Source organism: Gobius niger (assembly GCF_951799975.1).
Source record: "Gobius niger genome assembly, chromosome: 12".
In the NCBI taxonomy this organism is placed as follows: Eukaryota; Metazoa; Chordata; class Actinopteri; order Gobiiformes; family Gobiidae; genus Gobius; species Gobius niger.
In genome coordinates this window covers 10,725,000-10,740,625 of record NC_136863.1, presented here as the reverse complement: position 1 = coordinate 10,740,625, position 15,626 = coordinate 10,725,000, and the positions used below count along the sequence as shown (strand labels likewise).

General features: G+C 40.7%; 1 protein-coding gene across 7 annotated transcripts; it reads right to left on the bottom strand.

Annotated features, from left to right (window-relative positions):
- Window positions 1-1,416: 1,416 nt before the first annotated feature.
- On the bottom strand, window positions 1,417-14,869 carry tpm1 (tropomyosin 1 (alpha); the record flags this gene model as incomplete). 7 transcript variants are annotated; one of them, XM_079567650.1, is made up of 10 exons in its annotated part: window positions 14,638-14,869; window positions 14,293-14,418; window positions 13,973-14,098; window positions 10,337-10,470; window positions 9,527-9,644; window positions 8,962-9,032; window positions 6,497-6,572; window positions 6,283-6,345; window positions 6,122-6,191; window positions 1,418-1,845 (listed from the first exon to the last, which is right to left on the bottom strand). In XM_079567650.1, exons 1-10 carry the CDS (start codon window positions 14,749-14,751, stop codon window positions 1,763-1,765), a joined length of 981 nt encoding a protein of 326 aa, XP_079423776.1. In that variant the 5' UTR covers window positions 14,752-14,869. The 7 variants fall into 7 exon arrangements, with proteins under 7 accessions (XP_079423772.1, XP_079423776.1, XP_079423774.1 ...); XM_079567644.1 differs by lacking the exons at window positions 1,418-1,845; window positions 14,293-14,418 and adding exons at window positions 4,085-4,265; window positions 5,482-5,560 and having other exon boundaries at window positions 14,638-14,865; XM_079567649.1 differs by lacking the exon at window positions 1,418-1,845 and adding an exon at window positions 5,478-5,560 and having other exon boundaries at window positions 14,638-14,868.
- Window positions 14,870-15,626: the final 757 nt, after the last annotated feature.

The following is a 15,626-nucleotide window of genomic DNA, read 5'->3' as shown; positions in this document are numbered from 1 at the left end:
TTGAGTGGCCAAGCATTTGGGGGCACATTGCTGCCTCTTTCGGCCGCTCTATAACATTACAAGAAAATGTTAGGTCTGATTGACCTCTTAACCCTTTAACCCCCACATGAACCGAGCACATTTTCTCCACTTTGGCTTGACCCAAATAAGGTCACAGCCTGCACGCCAGTGTGTAACGCCTCATTTGAAAGCTAAGACCTACAAAACTCATCTAAATGGATCTTTTTCCTTGCGTTGTCGTCCCCCTTTTTTTTTTTTTTTTTTAACCATTGCTTTTTTGTTGGGTCTTCATCACATCTTTGCCAAATTTCCATTGTTTTTTTTGTCAGTTTTTTGTTGCTTTTTGGTGTTTCTTGTCACTTTTTCATACATTTTTTATCACGTTTTTGTCACTCTTTTGTTGCTTTTTTGTCTTAGTTTTCATCTAATTTGTGTTGCTATTTTGACGCTTTTTTCAAGAAGCTTTCAGATTTGGGTAAAGCCGAACTGAAGAAAAGAAAAGGTCAAAATAATAATAATAATGGTTTGCGTCTCCAGATATGAGGTAAACATGAATCAAACTTTGGTTTTATTGTAATGTTGGCTATTCACAATAAACAAAATATTTTACAAATTGTAACAATGAGGGTTTTATATTTATTTATGCCATGGATGCATGATCACATCAGAAAGCAGAATGAGCCCCACACTAACACAGTACTCTTACGATCGTCCATTGACTGAACTCTGGAGGTCATTCAAATGAAGAAAAGCATGTTATTACAGGAAAACTTGTGCTTGTGTTCTCATTTGCAGCTTCAGACAACTCAAACTTGTAGTGCCTTAAAGGAACAGGCCACCGTTTTTACATACTGAGACATGTCCTTACATAAGCTTAGACGAGTTGATGTGTACTTGTCTAGTCTTTATGCGTGCCCTCAGTCACGCATAACAACCAAAGATGTTGTTCACATTTGGCCCCTCCCAATGTATTCCTATGGCCCCAAACGGGGTGAAGTTAGAAGCGACCAAGCTCTTCCACGAGAAAACACAAAGACCGGACAGGTATGTATTAACTCGTCTAAGCTCAGGAAAGAACATATCACAGTATGGAAAAACGGTGGCCTGTTCCTTTAAAACACTAAGAGCGCACCTTACAGCTAGTACCTTGAAAGAAGCAATAATTTGTGAAATAAACTGAAATAGAGTCACGATATTTTATTTAAAGTCAACAACAGAGACAATTGAAGGCCTATTAGAACTCCAGGATTTGAGTTCCAGGCTACAGGGCCTTTGTATGTGGAGTTCGCATGTTCTTCCCATGAGTTTCTTAGTCACTGTGAGGCTAGTGTCAAATGCTTCCTGAGAAGTTTGTCTGAACCATATTCTGTCAGGGTTTATAAAATAAACAAATAAGGAAAAAAAATGGAAACATGCTTTTTATTTATTTTTATAATTTGTACAGCAAAACGAGAAACCTCTACATACATGACATACAGTATTTTAAAACAAAATCAGCTGACTGAATCTGTGTAAAGAACACATTTGGGCCCGACACACTGCGCGAGGTTTGCATCTTCAGTCACTGTTGTGGAGGAGTGTAGCACCAGTCGACACACTGACCGCCTGCCTAAACAAAAGGGCCACGCTAAAGCAGCAGTGTGCGAGAGCGGCAGAATGACCACATATGACGTACAAAAGGGATTGGTGCCTTGGTGTGAGCAGTGACTGGGGCAGGGGCGGGTCAGTGCTGTGTGTGAGGAGTCACTCCAGCAGAGCCACTTCACAGATTATTCAGCTCCATCAGAGTCTGGTCCAGCATCTGCGTCATGTTCAGGTTCTCCTCTTTAGCTTGGGCCACTTTTTCTGTCAGGATGCCAAATCAAAACCACATTTTAATCATCACATTAGACGGTACAGTGATTACACAGTGAACAGTGGAAATGCAGTAGCCCTGTTCTCAATGTGTAAGGCACGGTAAAATTAACCTTTTCATCCACAACAAAGCAGAGTGAAAACAAAATGCTGTTTTGACGTAATAAGGGCGGGAAAGAGTGGTGGAGCCATTTGGAAGGCTTCAGTAAACCATAATGTGAGCCATCATTCACAAATCATTCACAAATGTCCTTCACAAAGACTTAGGAATGTGGTTAGTCCAGAACACGCCCACCCTCTTGTTTGATAAAGGACAGAAGTGGGTGGCTTCATTGCTATGACATTGTACACCGTACACCGCACACGACACACAAAATCACAGGTGCACCCACTGAGTATCGTCAGCACAACGCTGAGAAGTGGCTTTTTGTTGCCTTGCTCAAGGGCCCCTTAGCAGTTCCCTGATGCCTTGATTTTTTCAAGAACTACGGATGATTATCAAGATATTGTTACTAAATGTAAGACACTTATTAGTCTCGGAACATTCCCTGCAGACAGATTCATTTATGAATAATGGCTCTCTCTAGTAGCATTGTAACCCCTCCCTGTTTGCTTTCTAATAATGGTGATTTAACCAGAGGTAAATGAAAGAGGAATTCACTACACTATTGTCTGGGTAGCCTTTACGCATAAGAAAGGAATCATTTAATAGCTTTCTGTATGTATTGGTTAGCTGTATTTCTAAACTCAACAAGCATGTGCAAGAGGAACTGTAATGTAACACATTTTGAGAAGAGGGGAAGACCTTTTTCACAGCTTTATCATTTGCTCATTCCTAAATGATAGAATATTGACTTGAGCCCGTTCTTCAAATCGTCACAAACCACACAAATCATTCCACTATTATAGACGAAATTCATGCACCAAACTATATATATAAAAGTGCAACTCTAGACGTTATTCAGGGCCAGGCAGAGCTCTTTGCTGAGGAGACAGCTTTTCTCCACTTGCTGGTGGAGGCGATCTTTGCAGTCAGAAAGCAAGTTTAGAGAAACAGAAAAGAAAAGAGGGAATCAGTGGAAAAATAGGAAAAAGGAAAGAAACCTACCTCCAAGAAGAATCTGAAAAAGGTCCTTTAAAACACCTTTCTATTCACTAACTCTAAAATATGGTTCAAAAGGGTTCCAGACATCTTCCAATTATATTATGTAGCAGCCTGATACTAAAATTGTATGCATTTCTTCAGTTCATTTTTTTCCCCACAAATAGACCACAACAAAGAAACATACAGGCTCGAAATACAGCAAGCCTTAGTGTAGCCATTTTGTCAATCACAATAATTGTTGTAAAAATAGTATCAGACTTCAACATAAGGAGTAGAGGGAAACTGATCCCACTGTATTAGTAAAATTAAGTTTCTCCCTTTTTACACCACAAATCCTTCCTCTGTGGCCTCCTATACTGTGACTGGAGTAGTTAATGTCTGTAGTTGCCAAGAGACACAACTACAGTGGGCCAGTGTTCAACTCCCCAGTCTATTAGTGTTCCCTTAACCCACTACCTCCCCCAAGAACCTGTGCTTGTTCTGAGCTTTAATAAACACACTTTAACCATGTGCTTGTACATTTATTTCAATATCATATCATTTTACATACAATCATCTCAACCGTCTTTCTCATTCTTAAATCAGCTTGTGATACAACAGCTATGCTTCATATCTTGCCTGTAAAATCCTGCCAATCCTCCTTGAAGCTAACCAGAGGTGGGTAGAGAAGCCAAAGTTTACTCAAGTAAGAGTAACTGTAAAATACATTCACTTTGGTAGAATAAATAAGCTTTTTCCATTCAGATTTACTCATAGTGGAGAGAGTAACCAAACGTGTACTTTTACTTAAAGATAATATTACTCATGTAGAAGTGATGAGGAAACAGCACGATAGAACGGCTCCAAGAAGTACAGTTCCTTGAAAAAGTTACGTCTTCTTCTTGAGTAAATGTCAGTGAGTACTACCCGCCTCTGTTGCAAAATGTCACATACGAACGGCAGCCATTTTAAACTCATCCTGATAAACATAAACCTTACCTGCCTACATGCCTACACTGAAGAGCATAGCTATAGCTCTACTTGAGATGGACAAAGAAAAGGGAAGAACATAAAGATTTATTAAGGCAAACAGAAAATTAAATAAACCCAAAGGGAGATGAATGACAGATTAAGAAGATACAGAAAACAGAGAAAAACGTTTTATTTTTCACAAGACGCAGACTGTTTCTCTGAGACTGTACAAGAGATGGGAGGCGAGTGATGTTGACATAGGGATGGTATGAGAGGAATAGAATAGAATTGAAGGAAGGGCACAGGCGCCGCGCAGCCAACAGGAGGCGCCCTTGAGGAGGGGGAAACTGTTTATCTGTGAGGAGAGAAGAGGTAGAGTAAAGGTACTGTGGCACCTGGCAGTGCTCTATAAATGCACCCGAACCATTATGACAAGGCACAATGCGCAAACTGAGCGGAACAGGCACTACCCAGTATCCAAACACCTGGCTGACAGACTCCGGCTCAAAAGAAAAAGGCAAATCTTACAAGAGATTTTAAGACGCACGGGCCTTTCTTCAAAACAGGAGGAGACCATAGATGCCGGGGAGGAACAAGTACTGATACTTCCAAACCAACCCAATGTATTTAAATACAATAGGGCAGAGCAACCCATTTCACAGCGATTGCTATCAGATTTGGATTCAAAATAGTGCAGGTGCAGGAACAAGATCCTTAACATTTGAGAGATCACTGCTAAGCAAATACAAGAATCACATGCGTTTCAAAACATGTTGATAGAGGTCAAGGTTTTGTAAATGAAAAGACCTCAGAGGCACAGGCCTTTAGCTGTCGCTGCAGAGGACATTACATTGCAGCAAAATTATTTTGTGATTAATTTTGCGACCTTTAAAATTTACCAAAAATCCTTGCAATTACAGTATACATACACCATATGTATACATCAGGTTGTTATGTTTCAACCAAACCATGCGTTTTACAGTTTCCATCATGGTTCATGCACAAAACAGCATCTCCACCAATGATACTCCACAGACAGTATCATCGCAAATAGGATCATTATATCCAACAGTGTCTCGGCTTCAAATCGGAACAAAAGGATTAGCACGCAGACATTTTTAAGACTAAAATAATTAAGGACTTTGTAACTAGGGCTGTGCAATATGAGAAAAAAAAAACTGATAACGAACAAACTAAATTGAAAGTAATTAGTTTTTTTTCCCACCATAAGACTGTGCTAAAATAAGACTTAAAAACAAAATCAGGACCAAAACTTAACAAAATTAAGAGATTGATGACTAAAACTGAAACTTGACCTTAAGTTTTGTTTTAGGCTGCATGCAGTCATATGGAAAATCTTCAGTGTAATGTGCCGTAACGCAACATTGCATCCCCTCTAACTGCAATAACAATCTTTAGGCCATATATTGCGCAGCCCTATTTGTAACACTCCATAACCACAATAGTTCAAGTGTCTTTGGGCTTGAACTGAAGGTGAGAGAAGACGGCAGAAGAAAGGACAGGTGCAGGAGGATGGGGTGCAGCAGAACGGGGTGCAGGTGGGAAGTTACATGGAGGTCATGTCGTTGAGGGCGTGGTCGAGCTCCTCGCTGATGGCTTTGTACTTGAGTTTCTGAGAGTACAACTCGTCTGGGGAGGAGGAGGAGGAGGAGGAAGAGAGAGGGAGTGTGGAGCGAAGGAGGTGAAGCGGCCGGAGTGGCACAGAGAAGTGAGCGAATGCAAAACAAAGTGAGAAAACGGGGAAAAGAACAGCAAACCTGACCTATCATGATTTCCCTTTGATAAATAAGAAGCGACTAATCTTTAGTAACACCAACTTGTCTATTCTGTATACATATTTATATTTATTTAAGAAAAGTGCAAACACAGATTAAAGGGCCTGTACCTGAACCATAATGCTAACAAAAACGAGTCTGCTCTTTCATAATGGATTAAAAGGCTTTACACATATATACATAGTGCACAGTGGTCCCTTTGTCTCTTATGTCTGATTTATAATATTGTGGAGGACAAAAAAAAAAGACTGGTACAGGGCCTTTAAACATGTGTGAAACTGGTAAAACTAAATTGGATTGGAATGATAAGAGTGATTTAATTCATTATGCAAAAATGAAACAAGTATAACCCACTGTACTGTAAGTGAAAACAATGATATGTACATGTATAATGGTAGGTGGGGGAAAATATTACCTTCCAAATCGTCAATGGTCTTCTCAAGCTTGGCTACTGATCTCTCAGCGAACTCAGCACGGGTCTCAGCCTGCGGTAATCATACAGGTGTCAATATAAGCTCTCAAAAATCCTGATTTGGATGGAAAGACTCATTTCGGGGTCTCATCATGGGACATTACCTCCTTCAGCTTGTCTGTCAGGACTTTGATCTCCTCCTCGTATTTGTCCTCCTTCTGTGAGTACTGTTGGACAAATGACGGACAGAGAAACAATCAGGCATAACAGCCAGTGCTTAAGAGTGAGCTATATTGGAAAAGGGCGGCCCCCGTGAAACCAGCACCTGCTCTGGCACAGACTGGCAGCATGCAATCCCCAACGGAAAAAGCCACCTACCTTCTCGGCCTGGGCCTCCAGTGACTTCAGGTTGTTCGTTACGGTTTTCAGCTCTTCCTCAAGCTCAGCGCATTTGCTGGGGTTTTAGGAAATCAGGATAGAGGGGAAAGGAATAACAAGGGGGGAACAAGTGGACACAATACACAATTAGAAAAGAAGAACCCGAAAAATGAGAAAAACAAACAGAGCAGAGATGTCACAGACACATTGTTGAGTGGGCTCACGATGTCAAATGGTGAGACACTTACTCACTATGTGAATTGTGGGGCTTAAAGTCTTGTAAAACTACAACTATCGAGCCAGTGTGATTGAATAATGACGCCACTAGGGCTGCACAATTCTGAAAAAAGACCTAATTGCAATTTTTCAGAGTAAAGTGTGACTTGAAACAATGAGGAAGCCACTGAATAAAAAGGTTAGTTGTGGTCTAAATGCATTCCCAACTTTCCTAAGATATACTGTTTGTAGCATCCCAGTTCTTCACAGGGATGAGTTTACAGGTTGGGCGGGCGATAAGGACCAAACGTCATAACCCGATATATTTAGGTTGAATATACAATATATATCCCGATATTTTTTCCGCAAAGTGAGAGCTGTAAAATGTTAAGTCAAAGCCAAATATAACTAGCTTTATTAAAAACTCACTCTTAATGTAAACATTAACACTGTATAACAAAGCTCCATAAGGTGCACATTTAAATGAAAAAAAAAATATCTTAAATAAAAATATCTTATAAAATAAAATAGGTCAATCTTTTTTCTGAGGGCAGCATTTATATACAAAGAGATAACAAAAAAAAGTGCTCAGTTTAAGATAAACTTTTCAAAACATGAGCTTGGGATTGTTTTTTGTTAACTTAATAGCTTATCTGAATTTGAACTATATTGATATATGCGATATTGTCTAATTCCATATCTCATTTAAAAACATATCGATATATCTTAAATATCGATATATCGCCCAGCCCTATTACAGGCACATGTCTCTTGCAGGGTCGCTTTTACAGAAATGCTACAAAGGTTGCCTTGTCATTAAATTGATCCAAATGCTTAGACATTTGAGGAAAAACACAGTACATCTAATCACTGAGTTCACAATATTCTAAAAGAGGGAAAACACATTCTGTTCTTTTAAATAACTTTGCATTAACATTTGAAAGAAGACCGATATATATAAACTGCTATATTACCATAAGAATCCCATGCATTTGAGAATATGTTAATGCCTCCACAACTTGGGTTAGCAGCTTTGATACATGATAAATCCTTATGGAGAGTTTATCAGTAAACAAGGCATTACCTAAATGTTTTATAATTGCAGTCTCAATTTACAATTTTTATTAGTTTGCGATTAATCATGCAGCCCTAGATCTACTACTTTTTGGTTCTGCAGTTAAGAATGAATTCACAGCTTTTGTTTCAGACGGACAGGCGGTGTAAATGCACATATTAACCATAAACCAATGCAAACTATTCATGTGAATTCAGACGCAGATTTTGCCTTTGAATTCTTCTTACCTGCCCACCACAATCAATCTGACATCACATAAACGCAACCCAAACACCAGTACCAAGTTCCAACAGTAAACACAACTGGCAATGATTAGATAATAACCTCATTAGTAATCCAGTATGTGTGCACTGTTCCTCCTGTTGTTAAAGTTGCCAGGGATCTTGAAAGCCTTAAAAGCAAGTGAGCAAGCCAAGCAACAGCAAGGTGAGCATTAGAGAAGGCGACAGTGGCCGCTGAGTGCTCGTGTACCTTCAGCACCGAGACGTTTTGTGATTTGCTGCATTGCTCCAGAACCCTGTGCTCCTCTTCAAGTCGACGTGCTCGTCTGTTAGTAGGGTGTGGCGTACGAGTGCAAGCCAAAATAATTCAGACCGTAAAGAACATGCAAATAACCAGCGTATACGGTGAGAACACAAGACGCTGGTTCAGTGTAAATATGACTTGTGTCTGAGCTGTGGCTATGCATGGCAGCATGTTCATGCGAGTAGGCAGTGGGTAGTAAATAAATATTGGCACCCTTGAGAAATTTTTGAAAATAACGTAAATTGAAGATGAAACCAAGTCTAGAACAGAAATAATATAACATCATATATATAAACCAGTGTTTTCAGTGGGCCAAGGGTTTTTGCCATGTTGATATCTTGTTTTCATAGTTTTTAATAGTGAGCCTTAATGTGAATAAACTGAACTATCTGACGAACAAAATCCTGTATCCTGATAACAGACAATAGCCAAGAGACAAACGGCTAAATGTTCATGTTGAAATTAACATTTATATTTGTCATCAAAGGTTCAATGTGGGTCTCAAATTGCACCAGCTGAGAATCAAAACTACAAAGTGCCGGTTGCCTGTATAGATTTCATTAGGGGTGCCGATATAAGTGGAGGGCACTGTTGCCGTGGCGGCGTGTTTGTGTGGGTTCATCATCTGTAGCGTGGCAGTGTGCGTTACCCTTCTGAGAGCTCAGCGCGCTCCTCTGTACGTTCCAGCTCGCCCTCAATGATGACCAGCTTACGGGCCACCTGTGAGCACAACCCAACTCAATGTTAGGCATAAGAGGATGGATTGGCTGTGTGATGGCAGGGCTGCTCGGTACTGAGGGAAAACAGCGGCAATGTTTGACTGATCTAACTATTGCGGCATAAAATTGAAGCAGTAGCCAATTTTACATGGGATGTATTATCATGGTGTTAAAACGTTAAATTCAATGCTTTTTAATGCCATTTTAATGCCTAAATACCACATTTGTAATCCCTCGTAAACAATCTAACAGGAGAATGAGGGGAAATCTTGATATTCAAAACAGTCCCATTCAAGTTTCTCCATTGTGACAAAAAAACAACAACTACTGGTTCGAAAAAAAAAAAGAAAATTGTACAACCATTTTTGGAGTGTAAGTAAGTTATACTAGAATAAGAGTAGTTTTGTGATTTGCAGTACGGAGCAGCCCTAGTGGATGGTAATATGATACAGGGGTATGTGTGCAAGAGTGTATGTGGAAAATTGAGAAACTGGCCTCCTCGTATTTGCGGTCAGCCTCCTCAGCGATGTGTTTGGCCTCTTTGAGCTGGATCTCCTGGATCTCCATCTTCTCCTCATCCTTCATGGCCCTGTTCTCAATGACCTTCATGCCTCTGTGTAAGAGAAGAACACAGTAAACAGGCTGCGGATAAAAGCTCAGGTAACAGCAACTGAACTGATATAATATATTCTGCTATAATGATTAGAAAGATCTGTGTTTATGAGCTAGGAGTAGTTCTCACTCTGCAGTACAGGTGAACCTTGTGTGTGGGATCCTCTCCAGTTCTAATTTATGTTATTCAAGTATTAAGCACTATGAGAAGCTTGGTGTAATTCAAAGCAGGTTTAGATCATCTTGAACTCAAAAAGAGTATTTTCTGAATGGTTGGGGTCCAAATCAAAAGGTGCCTCTCACACATCTATATTATGGCACATTCTTAGGGTGCTGAAAAAGTGTAACGTGCAATGTTTAAGTTCTATAAAGTAGAGGATTATCCTGTTTGTGCAGCACATGTGGAAACTTTGTTTATAAAATGTGCCAAATAAATGAAGTGGATTTGGATTACACTGTATCCAAATAAGATACATAAAGAAAATCAATAGACATGGCCTGAATAAATTGATGCAGTGAACCCCAGTGCTGCTGAGATGTGCTGATTGCAGAGTTATCCTAACATCCCTGCATCTCCTAAATGCAGATCTAAAGCTAAAAGGCAACACTTGTTTCTATTACAAAGACAGGTCTACACAGCGGCCCATTTATCCGCCGGGCTCCGGGAACACAAAGGGGCCAGTATGGACCCACCTCTCGCTCTCGTCTGCGGCCTTCTCAGCCTCCTCCAGCTTGGTCAGAGCAGTGGCAAGACGCTCCTGAGCACGATCCAACTCCTCCTCAACCAGCTGGATGCGTCTGTTCAGGGAAGCCACATCTGCCTCGGCCTGTCAGAGAGAGACACTTTTTACACTGGGTTTTTCATGTCATGCTAAAACATTTAATCCATGGGTTTTGGTAACATGAGATTTTAAGGACTTTTAACAATTCAAAAGTTGCAGCTGCAATGTTTCAAACGGCGTTCTGCTCTAGTGATCTTCATTTTACATCACTTGGAACCCATGCACGGGCTTGTAGTATTCATTTGAAACGTGGAATGAAAATGTTTACATTTTAATCTGCAAATTGAAGGGCTGGATAAATATAGCAGGAAACAGGGCATTGTCAGAGTTTGTAGATTTCCCCTGTATTAATATTAGAAACTAGACTAGACTACACTATAGTTGATAAAGAATTCAGTAATTCAGGATAAATCAACACAGTAGCTTCAAAAAGTATACCCCACCCCCACCCCCACCCCATTCAAAATCCTTTCATTTTATATTAAGGCACAAAGAGTAGGTGCTTTGACAATGGACTTGAGTTGGCTCCTTTAAAACAAACAGCAACTGTTCAGCTGCTTGTTAAAGTGTGAACACTGGGCCAAAGTGCAACTCACTGATAATCTGTCAACTGAGGTGACGGCCTGCACTGCCCTGGTGAATGATTATTAAATCTTGAGGAAGGGAGTGGAGTGCTCTAAAGTCAGATTTGCTTGTCTTGTCTTTCCCCTGGCATTTCAGCAGAGGAGAATCTCTCATTGCTTGTCCATATAAGGGCAAGTGAGAGCTCATCAGAGTGGCACCACAGATATTTAGAAGTGACTTCCTGCTTTGAGACATATTCAAACGCATCATTTAGGTACTCTTAAGAACTATAAGTCAGAAAGCAGGTGAATCTGTCACTGAAAGAGTTAAACGCATCCAAACACAGCTGATTGGACTTTGACATCAGCGGCCTGATGCTACCAATTATAAGCACCGAGGGAAACTATCAGACTAAAGTCAATTTTGGAACTTAATAGAGTCCTGTGTGGGACCAAGAAAAGCTCAACGCGCAGTGTCACAAGACAAGAGAAATCCAGCAACATTTTACCAGTACAGTGGACACGGTTACAAAGAGAGAGGACGTCTCTCCACTGTTGGTTGCAGTAGCGCACGGCCCACAGATCATTCATGCTTACTTGTTCTCTCGCTTTCCTTTCCGCGAGCAGTTCCTTCTGTATTTGCTCAGCTCTCTCCTCAGCGCTGTCTGCTTGGTCTTGTAACGATTTGATTTTTCGTTTCACAGCATCCAGCGATGTAATTCCGGCCATCTTCTTCTACTACTACTACAATCACTAGCCCCTAAAAGGCCTCCTAAATCACAACTACACCGGTGTCTGTGAAAATATCAAGGCACGAGATGACGTCCGTGTGTGCTGAAGGCTGCAGGAGGCGAGCGACAGAGAGCGCGCAAGACCAAGAAACGCACTCATTGCATTGCATCCAGGAAGTTGCAACAATACCGACCGCAAACAGGTTCAGCGCGCGATGACGCGCTGGGACTGCACATTGTGCATTCATTATGTGTGGGGGAAAGTAAAATGTCAAATTTATCTGGGCCCAGATTGTGTGCCTCTTTAGTTAGAGAAACACTCCCATTCAGTTATGCACATTAGGGAATGCAGAGGTTTTGAGTGAGCAGAAGAGCAATGGGGACATCTTCTGTGCTACTGTGGGTACTGCACATTTTTACATTTAGAGCGGTCTTCTGTGTAGCCTACTATATACAGTGGGTTGGGCCCGAACCTTTTTACCCAGGCGATGTTTTTTCTTTATTATTATTATTATTATTATTATTATTATTATTATTATTATTATTATTATTATTATTATTATTATTATTATTATTATTATTATTATTATTATTATTATTGTTATTGTTATTATTATTGTTATTATTATTATTATTATTATTATTATTATTATTATTATTATTATTATTATTATTATTATTATTACCACCACAACAATAACTATTCTTTCTGGGGTCCGCTTTTTTAAGTGTGTATGTGAGTGAGTGTGGCTACAATATGGAGTGAATGAATAAGGCAGTGTGAAGCGTCTTTGAGTGACCAGAAAAGCGCAATATAAAGCCAATGCTCGAAACTCTACTGTAGGCGAGTCTATTTTAGGGATAAAGGAGTCAGAAATAGGCCTTTAATGAGTTAGAGAAGGCCACTGATGTATACATGACATTATAATCAGAGGGAGGTAGTACTCAGTTACATTTACTCAAGTACATGTCCTTCAGTAACTTTGTAAAGTAATTGTACTTTCGCAAGTAGTTTTTTTCATGCGATACGTTACTTCTACTTGAGTAATATCAAAATGAAGTATCGGTACTCTTACTTGAGTAAAAAAAGCTCGTGCTACTGTGAGTAAATGTTTAAGTGACAAATCTTCATTTCTTTTGTTTAATTCATTCTTTATAATAATTTCTTTTGTGTTTTTTTGGTTATTTATATTACAACTTTCACATTATTTCATGTTTCGTTTCTCATAATTTATGTCATAACTGAACCCTGAATCAGACCCTATACCCTACTACTTTTTTTGTTACTCCTATTTGAGTAATTTAGTAAGTAAGTAACGCTACTCTTACTTGAGTAAACATTTTAGCTGCTCTACCTCTGATTATATTTCAATCAACCGTGTTTGGGTCTCGTTTTTCCAAAAAAGCTCCCAAAAGTTTTGAGGGATTTGAGGTCCCGATCCCCACTTTGGGAATCACTGCTGTGTGACCCCGAGTGACCCTGCTGACTGACTGACATTGTCACATAGCCTACAATGTAAAGTAGTTAACAAAATATAAATGTCATGATATTAATAATTATAATAATTATATAGTAATGGTTAGTGTCTTGTTGTGTGAGAGCCAAAAGTTCAGTGCTTCCTCAGGTGGGACCTTTGAGCTCATGGCCTTGGCCGTCACTCTCTCCCTCTCACTTTCTGCACGGCGGTCAGCCTTGAGAACTTTAAATACCTCCATCTAAATTCTTCACATACTTCATATATTATTATTATGGCCGTTAGCTGGGATCCCTTTTTCCCCCCTCCTTCCTTCCTTTTTTTCTTGTGGTAAACGAAGTACGCGAGGCTGCAGATGTGAGCCTCTCTTGACCATATAAAGCAGTGGGCTATATTTATCCAGTCCGTCTTCGCGTGCGCGTCTGAGTCTGTGCGCACTGTACTCCTCAGCTCAGACAGTTTGGAGTTATAAAAGTCTGTCAGTTGAGTAAAGAGCCAACATATTTGTAAGACTTAGAAGACATGGGCCTATATTTACTTCTTAAGCGGATCTGGCTTTTCTCCCTTTTTTTTTTTTTTTTTGAGGCATAAAGACAGCATAAAGCTGGAATAGCAAAAAAGGAAGAAGTTGGTTTATTCTAAAGGCCAAAACAGCTCAACTCATTGCGGTTTTTATTAGATCATACAGACTAAAGTGTCCAATGATATCTGTGTGCCACTTTATGGAAAGGAAACAGTGTGAGGAAGCGTGTGTACAGCTGGAACTCCTTATACTCACGTCAGTGGCTTTCTTCTCCGCCAGCTCAAGTTTCTCCTGGGCGTCCTTAAGCGCCTCGGAGTACTTGTCCAGCTCATCCTCTGTTCCCTTGAGCTTCTTCTGCAAAGCTACCAGGTCGTCCTCCAGCTGCGGCGTGGCAGTGATGTGGGTGCGCGCACAGGTGAGCAGGCAGCAAGGAGAAGAAAGGTGCAGGTGCGGAGGGAGCCGTGCCACAAGGACGCACGGGTGGGTGGATGGATAGGGCGAAGAGGACAGAGCAGCACAGGAGAAGAGAAAAGAAGAGAGAGGGGATTAGTCTCATGCACGTGTGGGGGGGATACCTTGGTGGCGACTTCCTCCGCGGCCAGGAGCCTCTCCTCTGCCGATTGAAACTCCTCAAACACTTTGTCCCGCTCGTCTTCAGTTGCGCGTAATTTCTTTTCCATTTCTCTGATTTCATCCTCTAACTAAACATGCAATTAAAACCAATGATATAGTTACCACACATGCAAATTGTGCTTCTTGGATAGAACTATGACACCTGAATCAAATTCATGCAAATTTAGGATGGATTGATAATATCAGTTATAATTGGTCGACAATCCCGGAGTTACTTTGCTTGAAAAAAAAAATCTATTTCTTAATGTAATCCCACAAAGTTTTGAAGTAGGCTTGAAGTGGCCGACCTGTTTGCTCTTGTCCTCCGCTGCTTTCTTGTCTGACTCGGCCTGCTCAGCTCTGTCCAAGGCATTTTCCTTGTCGAGCTTAAGCATCTGCATCTTCTTCTTGATGGCGTCCATGGCTGCTTATTGGTAAGGGACCAACACCTGTGGAAGACAAGGGGAAAGTTCGGGAGGACACGGGGCGCCTGTGCTGAGCTGAACGCAAAGCTGGAGTGCGGGCTCTGCCTCTCTGCGCTCTGTCAAATATGAACTTGGGAAAGAGGGGGGCTTCTGGATGCCTTTGGACATGCAAGACTTTTTTGGGAGTGGGCGTGCGTCCCTGCGCCAAGTGCCATTCACCGTGCGCAAAAAGTTGACACGTTTGACACGCCTTTATATGGGATATGATGGGCATATAAGATTGAGTGGATGCAGCTCCTGCCTCAATACTATTTTACGCACAGATGGGCCACAGGATGAGGGTTTGGTGAACAGACTCGCGTATAGATTTGTTGTCGACTTGGTGCGTGCAGCGTCCTCAGGAATGAGTGGAGCGCGCATTTAGCTGATAGAGGATCTCATATCCTTCCTGCAAACTGTTTATGTGGCATTTGACCATGACGGGAGCTGCAGACAGCCGCCTCAGCAGCTTGAAGTCCCTCAAAGAAGGAGCCCAACATTAAGCCAATGTTTTATAAAGTCAAAAACATCAAACATCAGTCACAAGCCTTTGTTGTATTTTATTTTTTACGTTTATTAAACAAGGATAAAACTCATTGAGACTAAAAATATCCTTTTCAAGAGTGTCCTGGCCAAGCGACAGGGCAATAATTTCACATACACACAAGTTACATTCGTTCAAAAAAAAGAAAATGAAATCATATTTTCTGCGCTCTCAAAATGTGTATAAATTCACCAATTCCTCAGTCACCGATTACAATGTTCGGGGAGGATTGATTAACAATTTCAAAGTAACACCTTTTTCTAAACTGGAGATTAGACATCTTCAGTCC